Source organism: Papilio machaon, chromosome 20, assembly GCF_912999745.1.
Source record: "Papilio machaon chromosome 20, ilPapMach1.1, whole genome shotgun sequence".
NCBI classification, from domain to species: Eukaryota; Metazoa; Arthropoda; class Insecta; order Lepidoptera; family Papilionidae; genus Papilio; species Papilio machaon.
In genome coordinates, this window is record NC_060005.1 from 6,827,529 (window position 1) to 6,840,811 (window position 13,283).

The 13,283-nt window shown below is 36.7% G+C and overlaps 1 protein-coding gene across 1 annotated transcript; it reads left to right on the forward strand.

Annotated features, from left to right (window-relative positions):
* Positions 1–1,020: 1,020 nt before the first annotated feature.
* LOC106711508 (phosphate carrier protein, mitochondrial) lies at positions 1,021–2,047 on the forward strand. The gene has a single exon (XM_014503829.2). It carries the CDS (start codon positions 1,100–1,102, stop codon positions 2,045–2,047), a length of 948 nt encoding a protein of 315 aa, XP_014359315.1. The 5' UTR covers positions 1,021–1,099.
* Positions 2,048–13,283: the final 11,236 nt, after the last annotated feature.

Consider the following 13,283-nt stretch of genomic DNA (forward strand, 5'->3'; position numbering starts at 1 on the left):
GGCGAGGCGAGGCGAGGCGAGGCGAGGCGAGGCGAGGCGAGGCGATGACTTCAGGCTATCCGCGGACTGCATCGCTATGTGTCAATATCGACAAGTCAGTCTGCGTTGGCGCAGGATCTTAAGACGGGTGGTTTTGAATATAAATTTCAAACTCCCCAAACTCGTTACTTATTCCAATCTCATTCCATTCTCTGGAGTCGAAGAGATTGTTGTAAAGATCTTAAAAATATAGTACATTTTAAGGATTAAAATCTTGTTTAGTTCGTACGTTGCCATATTGTAGTGCCAGTGAATAGAGACGCATAATACTTAGGGATAAGGCAATTTATTTATTATTATTTACAACACTGCTATAGACACTGACGTCTACTTATTTTTTTTATTTACTTTTACAAATTCTAACGCTTCTTTGAGTTTTAAAACGGATGGGACTCGCAATGCAATAGAGTTTATTTTTAGCCGACTTCAAAAAGAAGGAGGTTATGTAAATATGTGTATACAGATTAATATAACTGAGGTTTTGTAAGTTATATTGTTTAACTTAGTTACTTAAGCCGCCGTCGACTATGATGTTAATAAATTTATAATATAATAATTTTGCTGTTTTATTTATATATACTTAAAGGTGAATAATAGCTGCCAATCCTGTGTTTGTTACGGATTACCTTCTATCTCGATACCACCAAAGCGTAACTTAAGCTCGGCTCGACATAGTTTTGGAGTTTACTAATGAACATTTATTGAGTTCGTGATTATGAAAAAGGTGCACGACAGATAAATACTTAAATACAAGAAAACAATACACCTCTGCGATTGTATCGATTTATTTGTACATACAGTAATAACAAGTATTTTTTTAAAGTGAAAAATCCAGTACAAAGCGTCAATAGTATATGTGTTAAATGAAAAAGGCCACCTACATGTATATGGCATACTATACAAGAAGAAAAAGAAAATAATCTCTGGCAGATGCCGCTGTCAACATGTCACAAATGATAACTTAGTAGTGATTAGATTTTGAAAATAAACAGAATCGGAAGAAGAGACCCGCAAGGGTAGATGGAGTATCGGTTGTTGAGCGAGGCAAGAGTCGCGTGCGATGGCCGGTAAGAAGGAGGAGTTCTCGTGCGAGATGTACAGCAACAAGTTCTTCCTGCTGTGTATGGCCGGAGGCGCCGTGGCGTGCGGCTCCACGCACACGCTGGTCACGCCGCTCGACCTCGTAAAGTGCCGGCTACAAGTCGACCCGGCCAAGTACAAGTCGATCTTCCGCGGCTTCGGCGTGTCGTTGCGTGAGGGCGGCCTCGCTAACATCGTCAAGGGCTGGGCACCTACGCTCATCGGATACTCGATGCAGGGCGGCGTCAAGTTCGCCGGATACGAGTACTTCAAATACGCGTTTGCGAACCTGACGGGTGAGGAGAACGCGTACCTCTATCGCACCTACCTCTATCTCGCCGCCTCCGCTTCCGCGGAGTTCTGCGCGGACGTGTTCCTGTCGCCCTTCGAGGCGACTAAGGTGCGCATCCAGACGACACCGGGCTACACGTCCAAGATGCGCGTGGCCATGCCGCATATGATGTCAACAGAGGGCATGGGCGTATTTTATAAGGGTCTGGTGCCGCTGTGGGCGCGCCAGATTCCTTACACGATGATGAAGTTCTCGTCATTCGAGAAGACGATCGAGCTGCTGTACGAGCACTTTGTACCGAAGCCGCGCAGCCAGTGCACTAAGGAGGAACAGCTGGTGGTAACTTTCACCGCGGGCTACATCGCAGGCGTGTTGTGCGCTATTGTGTCGCACCCCGCCGATACGCTCGTTTCCAAGCTGAACAAAGAGCCGGGCGCCTCCATCGGTGGTCTGGTGGCCGAGCTCGGCTTCTTCGGCATCTGGCGCGGCCTAGTAGCGCGCATCGTCATGATCGGCACACTCACCGGCCTGCAGTGGTTCATCTATGACGGCTTCAAGGTGTACACGGGTATGCCGCGTCCGCCGCCGGCCGAGATGCCGCTCTCGCTCAAGAAAAAGTTAGCTGGTAAAAAGTAACTGTTTCGTGTGATGTCTTTTATTTGTCGTCTATTAAAATGTACCGTCGTTTTTGTTTGTACTTTATATAACAGAAGTAAAGAACTATGTTTATTTATTAAAGTCCTATGTTTGGTTTCCTAACTATTTTTATAAAATAACAGTAGTCACCTGTATCAAAAGATTTAGTAAATTCAAGTCGTTCGAAGTCACGTTTTAAATGGATGCACGAAAATTTGTTTTATTACATACCTACAAGCTATGTGTTCGTAAAGTGTCAGGAAGTGGGAAAAGATGGTATATAACGTGTACATAAAGTAGAGAAGGCTCGGCATGGCGCCGGCCGGCTGGCAATAACAATCGCATGAGGCTTTGCCGGACAGCACCAGATCCATCCGCCGCCCGCGCTGCCTTAGCCTGCACACAGTCTGAAATACAAAGAATATATACACTATGATTTGCATTAAGTTCTGCACATCGTCTATTGACTAAATTGTTGTTCTCTATGTCAGCTTTCTATATGAGGTCTTGAGGTTGGTCGTATAATCTTTGACGTATTTTATTATATTTAATTCTTTTGAGTAAAGATTATTAAGAAAGTAGACTGTCTCTATTCTTTAACCTCCTTAACCTCTAGACTTCATATTTAAAACTAAACGCGTAGGTATCTTTAGTTCAATATAACTTTGAAAATTAGTTGAAATAGGTTATGAATATAATTAGCGTTGTTGTCCCGCTGACATTGCTGCTCTGTGGCCGCTGCGGAGTGTAGAGCCGCAATGTTTTATAAGAGGTAGCTCGCTCGCGCCGCTCGGCCCCATTTAACATAATCTTGAACTATTCCGAGGACTTGTTTGTGTTGTTGCCGCTCGCTTTAAATAAGCCGGCCACTGATAGTGAGTTTAGTGGCCGTTTAGTTTATCTCTATCCCGGATAAGGAATGGTTCTGATGAATTTTATATAAACGATTTGTTACAGTTCTGAACCGTTTTATTATACTCTAATCATGTGAATATGTTCAGCTTAAATATTTTCAGTTAAATGCAAGTCAAATTAAAATTTTATATATTTCATTCCTGTTATTACGAATAAGTCAACAAGGATTATTATCTAAACATGTCGGAAATTATTCCCAATGACAAAGTAGATAACGAGATATAGATCTACGCGTCTACCTTTGATTTCGTATCTGTCTTGTTTAGTGTATTTGCTCGAATGACATTAAAAGGACTGACAATACTCGAACGTAATTCAAAATTCCAGCATTGAGCTCGGAGCTTACAAATATCTGCAGGCTATTGTTTGGCGCGGAGCCGTCAGGTCCCGGTAACCCGATTGCGGTATCCCATTATATTCGGGAATTAGAGAGTGCCCGTGCCTCCGCCGCCAGCCCGTTATACCCGCCAGCCCGCCACGGCCGGAGATCGAGCGCCCGATATGTTCAAACTACGAGATAACAAATATGAAATTTGGCAGTTTTAGTGTGTGAGGCTAACAAATTTGGCCGGAATTAGGTTGGAGTTCGTACCGGCTTCACGATCTGACTTCACCCGTCGTTTATAACCACCACCGTATTATCATAATTAAGTGTTTAGAAGTTAAGATAATATGGAAGATTTTAATTTTAATTTCATAGAAACATCTCTACCCTAGTTTCTAGGATTATACTAGACGTTTTATAATTTTCCTGCTAAACAGAAGAAACAACACGTTAACTCAATAAAGTTCGTCACAAATCAGAGAGCTTAATAATCACAAACTGCTGTAAACTTCACTAATTAGTCTCGTACATTTAACTGAAAAACATTTAACAAGCAATTTATCAAAACTTCGACACGCAATAAAAAGCATGAATTCGAAGCCAAATAACTTGGCAGTAGTTGAACAAGTTGCCGCTGCGATGCTAGCGCCACTCCCTGTTATAATTTTTCACAAACTTATTGGCTGTGCGCCAGTCGTGAGCCGCCAGCCGCCAATCGCTAGACTTCAGCCTTCAGTCGCCAGATGATGACGTTGATGAAAGAAATGCTCGTTTGTGTGCAATGTTTTTACGCATGTATTAATATGTATTTTTAACTTTAAATAATCTGATATTACTGATATGATTAATATATTCTAATTTGCAATAATTCCTGGTTGCAAACGGAATATCTCAACTTATTTGTTGATAGATAAATGCTCCAGATATAAATATTATCTGCAGTTTGAAATGGATGGATTTTCAGTAATGGAAAGATAAACTTTTATCAAATACATGTGTGCAAAAGTAATTATTTTGATGAATTAAAATAACTTTGCAAATATATATTCAAATTTGATTTAAGTTTAAAAATTTGGTGAAAGTTATTAAACTAAATATGAATTAATTATTGCGGAAACATATAGAACTAATTCCTTTGCATACATTAAAAAGTGGTGTAAAATACCAGAATTTTGAAATCGTTGGTAAACCGTTTCATAGATTACAGTGGGCCTAGCACGAATATATGACAATCACCATCGTATCGTCTTCGACAAAATTTGTGTTGCGTTGCCTCGTATCGGGCGTAAAGTACATCAAAAATCTCATACTAATTTTGACATAATTGAAGACAACGATACAAAGACGATTGTCACAAATGTTCGTGCTAGGCCCATTGAGGCTGTCGATACTTTTTTATTTTATTGATACGATTAAAAATCTACTGAAATCACTTCAGTATGTCCTCTAATGTACTTGAAACCTTTATAAGAAAGGTTAAGAGTATTTTAATAGTGGAAACCTCTTTTTATTGTAGTTGGAATTTACTCGTTTCTTAGGAAGTTGTTTTAAGAAAAACATATTTAGTTAAATTTTAACTTTACAAAGTTTGTTAGTTAACATAAAGCCAAAGGGAGCAAATAATTCCAACTGTACAGAGCTACAGAACGAGTTCATTTTTAGAACGGCGCCGCCGCCGCCTTAATGACGTAGGAAAGCTACGAAATTTCTCAAAGTGCTTAAAAAGTTGGAACAGTTGAAACATTATAAATTGTTAAAAGGTGCTCTTGATGGTATAACTGGAAACTACCGTATCATAATTTCACAAGGTTGAAAATCGTTCATCACATGATCGCGCACCTGTTCGTATTTTTAACGGACAATTTTAACCGCGCAATAGCTCGTTAACGTAGTTTATAACATAAATTAAGGATACTTCTATCCTGTCCTTTTCTAATTAGCCTTTATTAAAATATGGTCAAGAATAAATTAGGACCCCGGCTTCCATACTCTTCAAATATTATGTCCATCCTTACAAATGTTCTCGTTTTTTATTTACAAGATTAAAATATTTTGGAACAAAGTTACCGACAGAGCACCCTATGGGTTGCCACAGTTGAATGGTGCTTTGTGTAACTCTGGTCCGAGATAACCACCTCGGGACAGATACGTCGCCCTAATAAATGCCCTTTGACAACTGTCACTGCCCTACACAATACCGGTATCGCTTTTACCGTAAATATTATCTGTGATAACACCTGTATACAAAAATTATTGTTTCTCTTTTTTTCTTTCAAGTAGAAAGGTAGATATGCAACGATAGTGGAAGCTCGCCTTAACGAAGTACGATCTTCCACTACTGATTCAAGCTTTAAGCTTAGCTAAAATGGCACCAAGAATTGTTATAAAATTATTTTCATCAATTTGACAATATTTATTACCACACAATGAGCCGATAATAATCATTACAAATAATTTTTATACGCGAACCGTTTCATAATATTAACCGTACCGCACATCACTTACTTAAAATATTAATTTGTTGGAAAAGGAAACTCTTTGGTGGGAATACGAATTTAAATTTCAAAGAGCTGTAATTTGCAGATTGAATTTTTATCTCGTGAAGATCTCGACGATTCCATTATCGTATTAATATTCAGGGGAATTACCTAAACGGCAACGTTCGAGACTTTGTGTCACCAAATTAATTTGAACAACTCGTGAAAAAAGTCAAATTATGTGTTTATTTTAATTTAATAATACGAACTAGATGTTCAGCGTTTACTTTGAAAATGATTTGTTTCTTAAGTCATATACTTTTCATTCAAATTATATTTTATTTACTAAATATGATACAAATTTTCTCGATGAAGATACGATGGCGATTGTCACAAATATTGTGTTATGTCCACAGATTATTTTATCTCACAATTTTAACGTAATAATAAAAATTCTGATGAAAATATCAAATAGCGTAATAACCGCCATGAAAGACTTTCAATTGAAATGAGACATAATTTTTATTTGTATAATACGAAAGTAGTCTAAAGTAAAATTCACAGAGCTGGCGCTCTATTAAAAAGAGTATAAAATCCGTTCAAAAATGGCTTTTTGAACGGATTTTTTCTTTTTTTTTTTAATTTTCCTGACGCAATTTAAAAAACCAATTCAGGTGGTGTCGTCGCCCTGCTATAACTTGTGCGTTCCACCAATATACAACGCAATACTGTTTTACTATTTTAGAATAACTTTTTTAGTAGTAGTGAAAGGAAACATTCAAGAATTAATATAATATTAAATTACTTTATTATAAATAATATTTAATCAAGTATCAGATAAAGGCTCACCTGGACGACGACTGATGAAACAAGAAGGAACGACACAGCTTTGTCTTCGTAAGTTCGGATTAGGCGACTTCATTCACACCGTGGAGTTGCGCAATGTTCCATTCGTACTGTGTCGGCCAATGATATGTCTTAAAACTGATTACATGTTCAATAAGATCTATCAATGTTGCTGCTGTCGGTATAAAACAAGCTTACTGAGTATGTGTTGATCCAGACTAAGTTCTACATCTGTGCTAAAATTCATCGAGATCCGTTGATCCGTTCTGGAGTTATCTGCTAACAAATATCCATCGGTCCTTACACCCAGATTTTCACACTTACTCGTATAATATTAGTAAGATTGCTGAAACACCATACGGTGACAATGTATTCTACAGTATATATAAATTGATTTACAATTAGTTTATTGTAGTTACCTAACGGTGTAACACGCAGCATTATTGAACATTTAATCTTTGCCGGTGTAACTGAGCCAGAAGTTTAATGTGAGACGTCTGAGGTAACGGAAGATATGTATTTGCTTCTCGAACCTCTTGGCGATGTTACGACTTCCAATAAATGTTGTTTAAACAGCGGCTTGGCAGCTGCGACACAGAAATCGTGGACGAGTCTGCTGTCTTGCTCAATCACGTTGCATGTAGATTGAGCAAGAATTATGTTTCAAGAACGAGATTTAGATATTATCTTTTCATAGGAGTTATTTTGTTGTCATTTCTTGTGTTTCATTGGCGTGTGCATATTTTATAATACACAAAAGCTGATTCACATTATTTTTTTTTTATTTTCTTTTTATAGGAGAAGACGAGCAACGGATCGCCTAAAATTATTTCATCCGACACCCATGGACATCCGCAACGCCAGAGAAACCGCAGATGCGTTGCCTACCTTTAAGGGAGGTGTACACTCTTTTCTTTGAAGTATTTGTAGAAAGTAGTGTAAGTAATATTATAAATATGAATGTTAAGATCTATGGATGGATGATGATGGTTACAAGGTATCTCCAGAACCGCTAAAATTTGACATATGTAGATGTGGAACATAGTTTTGGAAGAAAACGTTGGCTACTTATTATTTTTTTTAAATTCCGCGCGATCGGAGTGGCGGGCGTTAGCTAGTATTTATAAACACTTAACACTAAATGCAGTGAAAAAGTGTAAAGTAGTATATGACAACTTTTGGCCTAGATAGTATGCCACGAAAATGCTTTTTGTGTGGTTTTTTCGTGATTAATACTAGCAGTGTTTTGATAATATTCTACCTTATAACCAATAATTTCGTATTCGCAGATTACTATAATACTTTTTTTACCTGCTAAGTTGATCTGTTACGATACGGTGTAATATGCGGCCGGGTTTGGCATTTAATCTGAGCAGCGTGAGCCAGGCTGAGGCAAGACACCTGCGGTATCGGGAGATATGGGCTCGGGCGCTACGAGCGACTGCTACGAGTTACGAGCGACTGATTGAGTGTCGGTATTCAAAGCCTACCTACTTCGGATTCTATATCTTCCGATATTCAAATACATTCACTCTATATAAACGTTCATAAAATTAAAAAAAAACAATGCTTAGATTGCATGCATAGTATTGATGAAATGAAAATAAAATATGGAGGCCTATAACGTGACCTACAAACAATTTTTTAGGCAAAGAAGATATTCGCTAAAAATACAATATCTGAGAGAAAGGCTGTGCGCTGCGGGCCGTCGGCGTCGTCGCCGCGGCGCGTCTCCCTTTCATAAAACAACTGCGATAAAATGTAACTGAGTCGAGATCGCTCCGAGACCTTTCCTATTTCACACTTTATTGTTTAACTTGCTGCGTTAAATCCTGTGTTTTGATGATTGATGCCTTTATCTTGTTACGACTTGCCACGATTCTAATGTTATAAGCTTAAGGGTATTGATTTATGTCAAGAATATAAAACATTTCCGTTTGGTATTACTTCACTAGTTCAAATTGTATTATCCTTTTAGTTACGTGGATCGTTGACCGGAAAAAGAAGCAATACTGGTATTGCTAGGTTGATACAGTAGCTTTGAAAGGATTGTGAAAGAAAAGAGAACAAAACGGCGAGCGTAGATGTAATATAAACGCGGAATAAGGACGGCAAACGGTTGCCATTTAACCTGAAAGCAATTTATTGGTTTTTATTGCTGTGCTTTTTATTTTCCGTTTCAACACTTGGCTCTTTTGTCTTTGCCAAGGATCCGTTCTTTTCTTTCAACACATGTGTGAAAGGGAGAGGTAGGTGGCATTCATCGTGGGGAACGGAATTAAAGTCGCGCCGAATCGAACGGTTTTATCTGCGTGTCGATAGCGGTCGCAAATTATGTGCCGCCTTGCGAGATAAGTTACGGTTCCATTGAAACGAATCGAAAGGTTTTCTCTTGGTTATTTCGCAAAAACTCCTCTGTACGATGTATGATGGCTTTTATGTAAACAACAGAAGTACGTATGGAATAAAAGAGGGTGGTGGGAAAAGAAAACTGTACTTCAGGAAGATCACAAAAAATATTTAGAATTGAAATCTAATTTATTCGATCTACATCAATACACTTCAGTAATTTACAGTAAAATATTTTGTATTAGAACGTGATGTAATGAAGTTAAACGCGCAAGTTTATAAACTAAAACAGTCCAAGTATCTGGCAAATGTCTTAAATTGAGATATCAAAAGGATTAGTCAGTGAATACTCCGAACAAACTTCGCTTAGAGAAGCCGCAGCTTAAGCCTAACCCCTTTCAAGAAGCGTCAAGCTAAAGTAAGCGTTAATACATAAACATTAAAGTTTTAAAACCAATGATAAGAAAATATCCTTAGCTTTTGTGGATGGATGAATTTATACTCATTGGTGATCAATCGAGGCGGAGTTATCAATGTTTTGCCGCTTTATCTATGACTAACAATTTCTTGGTGGATTTATAGAGCAAGGAGTATAGCATGCAAGGAAACTGTGTGAAGGTTGCTCACTGTCGAATGTGAACGCCTGTAGAGATAAACGAGAACGACGTTAGTGTAAAATCTATGTTCTACGAACGACAATACTTTTAACGTTAACTTAAATCAAGCCTATACTTCTCAAAGATTTGTACTTTTGTATGTAAAGAATAAACTCAAAAACTACTGGACCGATTACAAAAATTCTTTTGCTATAAGAAAGCTACATTACCACTGTGTAACATAGGTTATATTTATTACTAGATTTTTTCGAAGTCGGTCGCAAAACCTAGTTAATTAAAAAAAAAAACTGATTAAGTATCCTATTTTAGGCTGAAGATAAGACAATAATAATGTCTGTTAGTAGAATAAGTAAAAACCGCTGTTTGTTAATTAATAAAGCCTTTTATATTAAAGAAGTTAGAATGTCATATTGTACCCTATGTAATCCACAAATTTTGGAACACAAAGAGCCAACTAAGTGATCGATCAAAAGTCCACAAATATAATTAGGTTTGAGTGGAGATCCAATACAATGAGGCGCGAGGACGCGCTAGCCAGTGATTCCAGTGCCGACACTCTTGTATAAAACATAACTGTTATTTATTTACTCACTTTAGTAAACAGAATGTGAGTGGTTATTTACCTGCATTCGAATATCTGGAAAAATAATGTGTTCCTAATTAAACATAAATAATATCTTTAAAATTTCTATCAAACTAACTGTCGCCCGCAATTCCGTCCGCGCGCAGTTAAAAAAAAATGAAAAATAGATGTTGGCCGATTCTCAGACCTACTGAATATGCTCACAAAATTTCATGAGAATCGGTCAAGCCGTTTCGGAGGAGTACGGTGACGAAAACTGTGACACGAGAATTTTATATATTAGATTAATCGACCTTTAGTAAATTTTATTGAGATATTTATTAAATGATTTTGTTCATTACTGTTAGTCGTGTATAAATTTAATATTACAAATGTAGGACTTATTTTTGTATGTGGTATCGGAGGACAAAACGTGCAATATCTGACCCTTGTCATTGTTACACTCAATATCACTACAGCTGTGGCGTGCGGGCGTACTCGTACACTTTGTTGCTGTGCCACAGAATGACTTGCCGTTTGTACGTTTCAATATTAAATATAATCCTTTTTTTTGGTATCGAGAGAGGTGAATTTTCGGACGATGCCCTACCTTCTGGGGAGAAGATATGTGGGACTTGACCAACTAAAACCAGGCTCAGAGCTTCTTAGTGGGATTGTGTGGGAACTGACAACGATGATGTAAAGTTAAAAATGTATATGTTTATTTATATAATTTAATAAAATAAAACCTGTCAAATAAACTACAAACTCAAGATAAACAATTTCAGAATACAGAAGCATATGTTCCGTGTATCAATTTAGTTCTCCATACAATGTACGTCGTAAATCAAAACTTGCAAGTTTAGATGTAACAGTATTGTCTGCAATTCCCTCAGTTCGGGAGCTCTGTTATGTTTTGCTTGCAAATTCAATTTGTTCTGTTTGCATGTATTATTTGATGCCGAAAGATGTTACACTGACATTTGTATAGACAAAAACTAGAATAAAACGAATATCGCAGTAGAGGAAGTAGTGATAGAAGGCTCTCATATGATCTGCTGATAACATATAAAGTGGGAACGTATTACATAATATTAAAAATGAGACTAATTGAATTTGTTTAGTATCAACCATGTTTAAAAATAATTATAGAAACAGTAATTTGAAGATATGTCTATATAATATACGCATGTTTTTCTTCTTCTTGAGGTGCCTCTCCGAATAGCGAAGGTTGGCGTACGCATGTTAGATAGAGTTTTATTGAAGGTACAAGTTAGGTATAAAAGTTTTAAAGTAAAGTTCGAGGATGCGGTAACATCTGTTGAACAATGTCCTGACTTGATTGTGTAAATAGATCACATAGTAGCACTTAATTTTAGCAGATTATGTAACATAGTTCTTGAGTTTTGTTTAAAAAACTTAAGCTAAATTTAGATCATGTTGATTTCATTTTATCGGAATATTTTACGTGTAGATAAATCAGCGGAATTTTATCTAGAAAACTTATGTAATTACAACAAATCCGGGCTCACACATATCGCTGTTCTCGTTAATTTATCGTCCTTTTCGTAGAAAAGCCCTTTGCTAAATAATACTATCCATTGAATGTCGAGATTTACTAAAATGTGTTCAATTTGTGTTTATTATTTTTATTATGTACATATTTGGGACGAAATTTGTAATTAAATTCTGTTGAACTTAAACAAAAGGATTTTTTATTAAATAATTGATCCTTATGATAAAGTAATGTAAATTATTTTAAATTACATTAAAGGAACTAATTGAACGTAAAAATGAATGAATTCATTTCTGATAATTTCAGTCTACTTGCAACATTCAATTAAAACTGTGGGTAGTTTATAATCTCTTTTGTGGAACATTTCTTTCATGTAACACAGAGTAAGTTGATGTAGAGATATCACTTAGTCACAGCTAAGTTGAAAAACTTTTTTTTTAAACTTTGCACCACCAGGACAGGAAATATAACTAATTTACAGTAGTAAAAAAACATTATCTACTCCCTTATCATATAAATTGTGAGTACTATCTTCTTTAAAAAATCCATATTCGAATGTTTGCTTAACAAATGGCCAGGTAAAAATACGTACGTGAACATAAAGTATGTAAATATTAAAAAAAAAAAACTCGATGTATCACCATAAATCAATTGTGTACACGAAACTCTTGCTGTTATCCACTTTGTTTTTTTTTTCTTGTGGTTTCCTTTGATGGATGAACCTCGGGGGATGTTGTTCGCGTGTAAACATCTCTGTGAGAATCCTCCACGTCCGAGTTTAGAATAAACTTTTTAAGTAAACTACAAGAACAGTGTTTATAATAGAAAATAAAGAGGAATTTATTTTTCTTACAAGTTTTAGTAACAAAGGACAATTTATATTATTAAAAGATACAAGCCTTAATACATCTACTGATAGTTTATTATAAAGTGGTCGTCTCATGACATCCTGAGGTGATTCTGAGAGATTTTTTGCAATGGACAAAAAGAAAAATCCACTTGCAAACTCGACCAAGTTCAATACAGTACTTATAATCATCTTTCAACCGAAGCTTGGGTAAAAATAAAGTCTTTAGTCTGTTACTTTTATACATACGAAAATGCAAATTCGTACCGGCAAATTTTAAATCGCTTTAAACTAGTAACTCTACGCGATCATTATTGTCAGCTTATTAAGTTTGAAATGAAAAATTTCGTAGCCATTTTTAAATCGTGGAAATGAGGACACTGTGACAAATAATAGTCGTTAATAAGACAATGAGTGGTGCTCGCCTCCCCCTCCCCCTCCGGCCCAACGCCTCCCGCCATAGTCTCCGCGACTTGAAGTGATTTCACAAATTGGTATTTTACGGTTTCGCTGGAGTCGAGGCGGCACAATGCTCAATTAATTAAACCGCGCAACGTTCATAATCTGATTACAGCTAAGTAGCTTGTACATTGCCGACATAGAGCAACTAACGCGCAGAGTGGATCATTTATTCATTCAATAAGATGAAAGCATCTAACAATATTGAGTCGAGAGAACGAGTATTGTTGACGTAAGAGTTCTCGCGACAAAGGAATTTGAATGCGCAGATATATGTCTAATTTGAATGTGCAGATATATACCTATTTATTTTCAAAATAATG